General features: G+C 44.0%; 1 protein-coding gene across 1 annotated transcript in view; it reads left to right on the plus strand.

Annotated features, from left to right (window-relative positions):
* KCNB1 (potassium voltage-gated channel subfamily B member 1) overlaps positions 1–2,501 on the plus strand; it is a gene marked incomplete at both ends in the record, with an annotated part of 105,087 nt that extends 102,586 nt beyond the window's left edge. The window contains one exon of the mRNA XM_082292719.1: positions 480–2,501. Within this exon, the coding sequence (XP_082148845.1) occupies positions 480–2,501 (2,022 nt within the window). The remainder of the gene's footprint in view (positions 1–479) is intronic.
* Positions 2,502–10,033: the final 7,532 nt, after the last annotated feature.

Here is a 10,033-nt window from a genome sequence, read left to right on the forward strand (position 1 = left end):
ACACACATCCCTGTAATTAGCCATCAGCACCCCAAACTACAGCAGTAACCATTCATTAAATGGAGAGCATCGCTATGATCAAATCATGTATTCACAATTGCATTCCTTCGTGCTTAAATTTCAGAGCCTGTTGTCCAGATGGGCCTTGTTGGGCACCTAATTAGTAGTTAATCAAAAGCTCCTGCTGTGAACTGCTTCACAGCCCTCCTGGCATCCTAGCTGTTCTTATGTGTTCCTTGACTGCAGGGAGATGAAAGCACAGGAGTTGAAGTAGATGCTTTATCTCCTTTAGGCATCTCCCATAACTAAAGCAGCTTCCAAAATAAACTCAGCTCAGGATGCATTGATTATCCAACTTCTGTGTACTGAGCAAAATGGGTCTTGCAACATGTGAGTGAAAATACAGCCATGTGTTAACAGCAGCGAAAGACAGTGTAGTGTATTCCGAGATTAACTCACTGTTTCTCTTTCCTTTCCAGATTTTGGCAATCATTTCCATCATGTTTATTGTACTATCTACAATTGCCTTGTCCCTTAATACACTTCCTGAACTACAAGGCGTGGATGAATTTGGGCAGACCACAGATAACCCCCAGCTCGCCCATGTGGAAGCGGTGTGCATTGCATGGTTTACAATGGAATACCTCCTGCGGTTCCTCTCCTCGCCTAAGAAATGGAAGTTTTTCAAAGGCCCACTGAATGCTATAGATTTGCTGGCTATCTTACCCTACTATGTTACTATCTTCCTCACAGAATCCAATAAAAGTGTACTTCAGTTCCAAAATGTACGAAGAGTGGTCCAAATATTTCGGATTATGAGGATACTCCGGATTCTAAAGCTCGCCCGGCACTCAACAGGTTTACAGTCCTTGGGATTTACATTGAGGAGGAGTTACAATGAACTTGGATTACTCATCTTGTTTTTGGCTATGGGCATTATGATCTTCTCCAGTTTAGTGTTTTTTGCAGAAAAAGATGAGGATGATACAAAATTCAAGAGCATCCCAGCTTCTTTCTGGTGGGCAACAATCACCATGACAACAGTAGGCTATGGAGACATTTACCCCAAAACTCTTTTGGGTAAAATAGTAGGAGGACTGTGCTGCATTGCTGGTGTGCTGGTGATAGCTCTTCCCATCCCAATTATTGTCAATAACTTCTCCGAGTTTTACAAAGAGCAGAAGAGGCAGGAGAAAGCCATTAAGCGCAGGGAAGCTCTTGAAAGAGCAAAAAGGAATGGCAGTATTGTTTCCATGAACATGAAGGATGCGTTTGCCCGTAGCATAGAACTGATGGACATTGTGGTTGAAAAGAATGGAGAAAGCATAGCCAAAAAGGATAAAGTTCAGGACAATCATTTATCTCCAAGCAAATGGAAATGGACCAAGAGAACACTCTCTGAAACTAGTTCTAGTAAATCTTTTGAAACTAAGGAACAAGGGTCCCCAGAAAAAGCCAGGTCATCTTCAAGTCCCCAGCACCTGAATGTCCAACAGCTTGAGGACATGTACAACAAAATGGCAAAGACTCAGTCCCAGCCAAACCTTAACACTAAAGAGTCGAGTCAATTGGGAAAGCAAAAGGAAGAGCTAGAAATGGAAACCCTTCCTGGCCCTATGGTGCCCCTGCTGGCAACTCGCACTGATGGGATCATTGACATGAGGAGCATGTCCAGCATCGACAGCTTCATAAGCTGCGCAGCCGAGTTCCCTGACTCCGGGCGGTTCTCGCACAGCCCGCTCACTGCCCTGCCCTGCAAGGGCGGCATTAACGTCATTCAGGAGCAGAGCAGGCCAGAGGGGAGCAGTGCCAGGTACGTGGAAATGAACCCAAGCTCCGAAAGCAGCCACCGTTCTGCTTTTTTCATTGAAAGTCCCAAAAGCTCCATAAAGGCCAGTAACCCTTTAAAACTAAGATCTCTGAAAGTTAACTTCATGGAAGAGGACACCAGCACATTAGTACCAGCATCAAATGTACTGAGAACATATCCAGACCCTCTCAAGAGCCAGGGAGCTGCTGCTGCTGCCACAGATACTTCCTTATTCTCTGACAGGTCTCTCATGAGCCCAGAAACCTCGATCTACACAACTGCGAGTGCAAGAACCCCCCCAAAGTCACCGGAGCCACAGGCAGCCATAGCTTTCAACTTCCATGATGCTGGTATACACAAATATATAGATGCTGACACTGATGATGAAGGTCAGCTGATGTATGATTCAAGTCCGCCTGGAAATGTGAGTCCCAAGTACAATGTTGCAAACAGTGGCTATCTAAAGCAAAAGGACCATGTTTATAGAACAGAGAAGAACCATCTAGAAGCTGCTGCTTTACCCACCTCCCCTAAGCTGATAGGGCAGAACTGCATTTACTCTATGGAAGGTATCACTGGAAGAACCCAGGGCAATCAGGAGACTGTCAGACTAGAAAATCACATTTCCCCAGAAGTCCATGTATTACCAGGCAGTGGAGGACATGCTAACACACATGATCAAAGCATCTGAGGTGGGGTCTGAAAGAATTTACTGAGAGTTTAAAGGAATATCTTCACAGTCAACACAAACAAAAGAGCTTCTGCATGGCATGAACTTGGCTGAAACAAGCCACCTGTTTCTAAAAGTCTGGGGGAGGTCCAGTGTGGGTTTGTGAAAATGTCCTTCTCTGAAACAACTCTAAAGACATTGCCCACATCAGTCAAAAAAATGATTGCAAATCATGATCACACATTGATCTCCTTTCATGTTGTCCAGTGAAGCCAATGTGACCAAATACCCATCCATTCCCCTTGAACGCTAGAGCTCCTTTTGGAAATATTAACATCTGATTTGCATTAGTTCCATAAAGGATGCCAAGGCAGCCAGATTTGAACTCTGGAATAAATTGCTGGGGTTGGTATAAAGCTTTCAAAAACACAATGCTCACTGCTTCAGGGCAGCTGTTCCCCATCTACAGCTTTTTCTGATGGATATTATGTCTAAAGGTAACAGGGAACACTTGCATTATTGGAAAATCCAAGTGAAAAGCATTTGAAACAAATAATGGTCTAGAGAAACCAATTTTTAAAATGCTCTTTGTGTGTTTAACAATCTGATATCCTGTAGGACCTGACGTTTTCTTTTGAAATATCAGCAGGGTGAGTTGCACCACTTGTATCTAATTCCAAACATGCCCTAAGACATAGTGAGACTTGCACTTACCCTCTGCTAAAAGCCGGTACCTGCCCCAGGGCCAGCGCGTGGCCCTTGGTGGCCCACGGCCCACGCTGGGAAGGTGTGGAGGAGCCGTGCAGAAGCAGGACTCTCCGAGGCATCGCAGCCAGAGCCCCTCCCGGTGCCGGGGCGCACAGGGCTGGAAGGAGAGCGCGGCTCTCGCCCTGCCCGTGCCGGGGCTCCGGCGCTGCCCTGGGCTCCCCTCCCGCCCGGTTCCAGGCGCAGCCCAGGCTCGCCCGTGGCGCACGAGAGGAGCAGGCTGGTGCGAAGCTTTTTGCGCCCAAGCAGCGCAGTGAAAGATATGCAAGTGTTACATAAATATGCAAAAAGAGGGATTCGTTAGTGACCCGTCCCAGGCCTGGCTGTGCTCCCTCTCGCCAGGAGGTCGGGCAGGAGAGGCTCCTGCAGGGCCGTGGCACGAAGCAGCTGCGAGAGGCAGGAGAATCAGGCCTGACATTTTAATAGCATCCAGTCATTTTTAAATGAAACAAAAAAAAGAGGAGAAAAAAAAAAATCTGACCATTTTAAGTGAACAGAACTAGCAGCCACCAGCCTAGGTTTTTAAAATATTATTGTTTCAATAAAGTTATGTCAAATTGTGTAGGAAATAATTTGTCTTTGGTTTTTAATCTCGGGGGGGGAAAGCACTTTACGTTGACTTTCTGTTGTCGTTGTTGCAATGCTGGAGTAGGATAGCAGAGTGTAACAATCAAGCACTTTAACCAAGCACTACTTTAATTTGTGCCTCTTGTTGTGACTGTGATTTGTTACACGCCTGTAGCAAGTCACAACTTGTCCTGTGATAACTGTGATGGTAACCTTTTATGTTGTTCTCTGTTTCTACTGTAAAACTCAGTTGTAAATAACTCTGTCAATGAGCGTTTCCTGACCTGTCCCTGAGTTCCTGCCGGGGTGTGTAGCAATCTGCAGGCAGCGGGTCCGGGGATAAGCTGAGACACGGGACGTGGGAGCAGAGGGGCACACGTGGGAGGAAGACCCCCCCGAAGCCACTCGAGTCCACTGCATTTTGTTCCTTCCTATTGTAAACAACAAGTGTTGGTTAGTCCTGAATGTAGCCGTGTGTCCGTCCCGGCCGTGCAGCACTGTCTGTAACCCGTAATAGTGAATGCAGCATGTACGGACAAAAGCAATAAGCACATACCTGTTTTAGGAGCTGACATGGGTTGTGAGGATGGCTTTGCCAGGTGTCTCCTTGGCACAGAGCTGTGCCCACGGTGCAGTGACTCTGCTCTGCTCAGCCCCGGTGGCCCAGCAGGGCGAGGCCGGGGGGGGACCTGAGCCAGCAGCTCAGGAAGGAGCCGAAGGGCAGCGAGAGCCCTGGTGCCAAGCAAAGAGAGACGCGGAAGGTGCCCAGAGCACCGCGTGCGCAGGCGAAACTCCCCAGGGTATTTACGCAGGGCCAGTTCCTGAGGTTTGTTCGCTTTTACTCCGCCTTCCCTCAGCCGAAACCGCCGCTCCTCCGAGTGGGCTCTTTGCCTGGTGAAGGACTTTAGGATTTGGCCATAGTAAATACAAGTGTACTTAGAGGAACCGACGTATTGCTGAGATATTAGTTAAGATTGAGTCGTCACGAAAAAGTAAAGTAACTTTCCAGCAGATAAGCTTTAAAAACTGATTTATTCTGTGGCTTTCTGAGGCCACAGAGCAGCAACAAGAAATCTTAAAGAGAACAGTTTTAATATAATCTCTATGTTTCAGTGATCAGTCATGTCTGCCATCAGCACAAATGTAAAAAGAAGAAAAATCAGGGAATTTTTTAAAATAAAGTAATAGTGATTTCCAAGTTAAATATTTTTAGAGCTGATGCTTTCATGTGGAAAAAAAAGTCATATTTTACATGTCACGAAAGTGAACGTATTTAAATATAGCCATATAGTGTAGTATTTACCACACTCTCATCCAAATTGATGTATTTGGTTTATAGATGGCACTGACAAAAATGTATAAATCAACAGTTCTATCATTTTTTATCTGATAGTCAACTGGTGCAACTCTCCTTGTAACCAAAGGCCCTCTGTCTGCCTTGCGTGATCGCTCATGACACACACCTTATGTCATCTATTTAGTCCTACCTTTAAAGTAGCATTTTACTGAGTCACTTTTGAAAGCCAAATTCAAAAGTATCATTAAAAAATCTACCTTTTAAGCCTGAATAGCCAAAGTCCTATAGATTTCTTATAGAAAGCAAATAATTTAAAATTAAGCATATAATATGCTTGAAGAGCATTTCTTTCTTATTTGTGTACGAAGATGTAGCTCTCATTTTGTGCCCAATTAAAAAGGAAGTATGTTGAATTTATTTTAATGAAATAAAGTCTGAATACAAAGTATGTATCTATATATGTGTGTGTGTGCATAATACACATATATATAATGTAAGCACTGGGAAATCTACTCTAACCTAAAGCTATGGTAGACTAAGTCTGTACTCACTGCAAAGGAAAAGCAGTGCTTTGAAAACATAATGCTCACCAAATCCTATAGATCCGAGAAGGACAATTTAATTTTTGTTTGTTTAATACATGTTTCCCAAAGTTCATAGCAGTTGGGGAAAACAGGGAATATCTCTTGCATCGAGCTAAAGCGTGGTTTAATCACTGATACTGGGCATTCAGGTCTGCAAATGTACTGAGCACCAAGTATCAAGCAAGCTGACAGAGCCTCACGTGCTGCTGCAGAAGGCATCATACCTGAAAGAACTCTCTCTGGACATGTGATGTCTGCACTTGCTTGTATCTTATGCCATCAACATCATTTTTAATACATACCTATAAATATATATATAGAACATATATATATATATATGTGAAAGGAGAGGGTGCAGTTTTCTTAACCAGGAGGCAAAGATTCTTTGAGTTTTGGCCTTGAACAGAGGAACAAAGCAGTGACTTTGCAGTAGATTTCTCAGTGCCTTTTCTTAAAAAACATCACCTAAGCACACTTATGGAAAAAAAACCCAACCCAAAACAAGAGTCTCCTGTGAAATCCACATTTTTCGGAGATGTTTGAGCGTCAAAAAAAGGTAGAAGAAAGGAAAAAAAAAAACCAAGAGAGAGGAAAATAAATCCATGGAACGCACATTCCCTTCCTGAACATGCCGTGTGTCAAATGCTGGGGAGTATCTGCCTGTGCGAGTCATGAGAAACACATCTGAGGCGGTCAGGTTGTTTGGCAACTGTGGCTGTGATAAACTGTAGCCTTTTCTTCCCTTGCAGCTAATAAGATACACATTTCTAAGGAAAACAGTATTCTTCTTCTGTAAAATTGTAATGTATTGTTAATATTTGTACCTATTGTATATTTATGTCTTGACAGAATTATGACCAGAACAGTTTATAGTAAATAACAAGGTTATGTAAAATTCATTGCAAAGACAAGGTTTCTAAAGCCACGTTCTCTCTGTTGGTAAGCTCCACAGAACACCTCATTCTAAAGCAAATCCTACAGTTCCTGAGTGAAGTAGTCGAGTGAAGGAGGCCATGTGGCGCCGGTGCCCTCCTGCACAGCCGGAGCAAGATGGGCTTCCCTGGGGCTCTAAATTAGCCCCAACTCCTCCATGTTTGGTCAGTCACTTCTGCTTATGGTAATCAGACAGAACAAGTGCTACCTTGGGTTCATTTGGGGAGAATATGGCTTTAAATAGCTCCTGAATAAAGTACAGATGTTCTAGTTACCTCTGTACCTCCTGCTTGCCATTGTGTTGGCTTTATAAGTATCTGATGTATGGAAAAGTCGTGTGACTTTCATGCATTCCAGAGTAGTCTATTTTTCTGTTCAGATTTAAAAAAAAATTATATATATATATAAATATAAATATATATCTGTATTTTTAGCAAATTTATAATAGGGCAATCAAGTCAGATTTCTTCTTTTTGTATTACAGAATAATATATTAGATGCTCTCTCAGTGTTCATTTACACAGCTGATCCCCCAACCTTTTTGTTGTTGTTATTTCCTTTTTTTCTGATAAACACCTGCAACATTCCTCCTGGAAGGGCATCTGTGAAAGGTCATGGGGTTTGTCTGATGTTGTCATGTTTTCGTATTTCCCTGTTTGTGGTACTTAACCAGGGACTGGCTGTGGAAACTGAGATGTTCCTGCTGAGAAACATGGAGCAGGCCAGACCCTGCCTTCGGTGATGGCAGGGGAAAGGTCACCCAACACCACTGGCTGCAGTTTCTCCAGATTTACATCGATTAAGCTGAGAACAGAAAGAAGAGACAGGTTTTGAATCTAATTGTCCTAATGGTGACATGATGGAGTTGGGATAAGCATCAAAATTTAGGCTCTTATTCAAGGCAATGACCTGACAATGCTCAGGCACCTTCAGAGAAGTTTTTCCTTGATTAAAACAGAAGTGTCCAGACTTTCATTTCCCACTGGGTTTTGGAATTTTTATTTTTGGTTCCAGAGAAAATCAGGAAATGAGGAAAAATTATGGAGGAGTGAGAAACAAACATTCAGAAAGAGGCCAGATTTTGATTTAGTTATGGTAAAATCTGTCCATGTACCTGCTTACTTAATGATCTTCCTTGCTCCTTTATAGCTGTACCACAGCTATATTCACAGAAATTTAATAATAAGTCCGTGAGATAAATGTTCATCCTGAAGCTATCTCATGGCCTCTTGAAGTTTAGCACGATGAAGAGCCTCAGACCCACTCTAGCTCTGCACAGACATTTCCTTTCGATTCTGCCTAGCAGTTTGGTAAGTGACCATGCTTTTGCCAAAGATGGAGTTTTGGTTCCACTTGCTTTCATTTGTGAGATTTTCTTACATGTCCACCATAATAGCCAATAAAGCTGAAAGAGGTTTAGTTTGGAAAGGTGTGCGTTTCATAAGGTCCAGGTATCCCTCAAATGAAAGGAATAACCAGTAGACCTAGTTTTGCATGTGATTATCAGCAAGACCAGTTCACAAATGAAGGTATTAAAGTTGGGTGGGATTTTTCTTTTCTAGGAAGCAATTAATGCAATAGGCTGCCATATCTGTCATCAGTGATCACATAAACCCCTTCAAAAGGCACCTTCCATGTCAGCAGGTTTATTAGACCATAGTCAACAAAACCATAGAAAGCTTCTAGTCAGACCACTCTTAACTTTGCCCTCCCACACCAGGACAGGAACAGCCCAAATACCACCCAGCCCTTTGAAGAAGAGAGGTTTATTTTCCAGCATGCAGCTCACACCCCATGCTGATCACACTTAGGCTCTTGCACTGAAACTTTGTCTCGGCCAGGCAAAGGAAACCTTAGGAAAACTGAAAGTCTTCATCCAGAATGTGTATCCCATTTGTTGCTGGTGTTACCTAAGCCACAATAAGTGTCCTTTGACACCAATGGTTGGGTGCCACAAGTGTTCATATCTGTAAATACTACTCCGAATTTTGCTTTGCTTGATTCTGGCTTCATCGCACAAGAAGTTTTCAGTCTTAGGGGCTTAGAAGAAAAAGCAAAACCTTCCTTTTTTCTTTTAACTAGAAATAATACTGTTGATGCTGTGTAGGACTGAACAAGGATTAACCTTTATTTTTAAAGGGGTCTTTCCAAGACTGCAGTGACACTACCTTCAAAAATTAATAATAAGGCTGAACTCTATACAAAGACCCCTCAAAAGTAGAGCCTCATGAAAGCCAGGGAGTGAATTTATATGAAATGCCAAATTCTTTGCTGCTGTAAGTTAAAGCCCATTGAGGCCAATGGAACTGTGCCCCATTTAGACCAGTAAAGAATTTGGACCCATATCTCTGAAAGCTAATGGAAAACTAATAGCATTGTATGGCCTCAGGGCTGGAGGTGTCTGCCCACAGCACGTACTTGGAAACCGGTGGGGTGAGGGAATGGGAAACAGAGGCAGGTCAGTGAAAGCCTGGGAAAGGGGCAAACCTTCAGGCAAGAGGGTGACAGTCATTCCAGACATGACTGAGCATCCCTTCATGTCAGCTCACTCTTAGTGGACTTGATGCCACAAACAGCATCCCAAACTCACAGGTGACTGTCCCTATAGCAGGGTCCCAACCTCAGCCCCACAGTTCAGTGCTCTCAGCCCTCGGTCCTGGGACTTACTGAAGCTGGGAGGACACTACCGGCAGATGGGCTACTGGTCACTTTGAATTGTGGCACAACCTCTGGTCCTGTTGGTAGTCTACATTTAAGACCATTCATCTGTTCTTCTCTACTCTGTGTTTTTCATTTAGGAACTCTGCCATTTGTGACTCTTCTTCCTGTTATGCTTTACTGCCTCCACATACCATTAGCCACACGTTGGCTCCTGCAACCCCTGGGATTTGTTTTATTTATGTCAGTTTTGTTGGCTTGTGATGAACATTTTTCCCCCCATTCTCTGGCTTTTTGGTGGTCAATGCAGAAAATTACTTTTGCATTCAACCATTCCCCACTGGTGTGTTTGGAGGGAGGGTGGGGGAGCAGCACCTCCATTTTACTTTGAATTTTGAAGCCATGGTACTGTACTCAGAAAGGCCAGCCACAGCTACCAACCAAACTCGCTTTCCAACTAGATTAGCATTAAAAAAATACACCCCCACTTCCTGCAGCAGACTCCTGCTCTCTCATCAGGCCAGTGAATCAGTTTCGGAAAAGGGAGAAAACCTTAGCGAGGCCGTGCTGTGAGTGCTGCTCAGTGATGCCCCCGGGGCTGCGCTGCCACCGCGGCTGCCCCGCGTTTCACAGGCGGGGGCCAGCCCCGGCCCTCCTCCAGAAGCCCAGGACGTGCAGGGCCCCTGAGCCCAGGCAAAGGCTTCCCAGTGACATCTGCAAAGGGCAGCCATAAGCATCCATAGTCACTG

Source organism: Coloeus monedula (assembly GCF_965178545.1).
Source record: "Coloeus monedula genome assembly, chromosome: 17".
Taxonomy (NCBI): domain Eukaryota; kingdom Metazoa; phylum Chordata; class Aves; order Passeriformes; family Corvidae; genus Coloeus; species Coloeus monedula.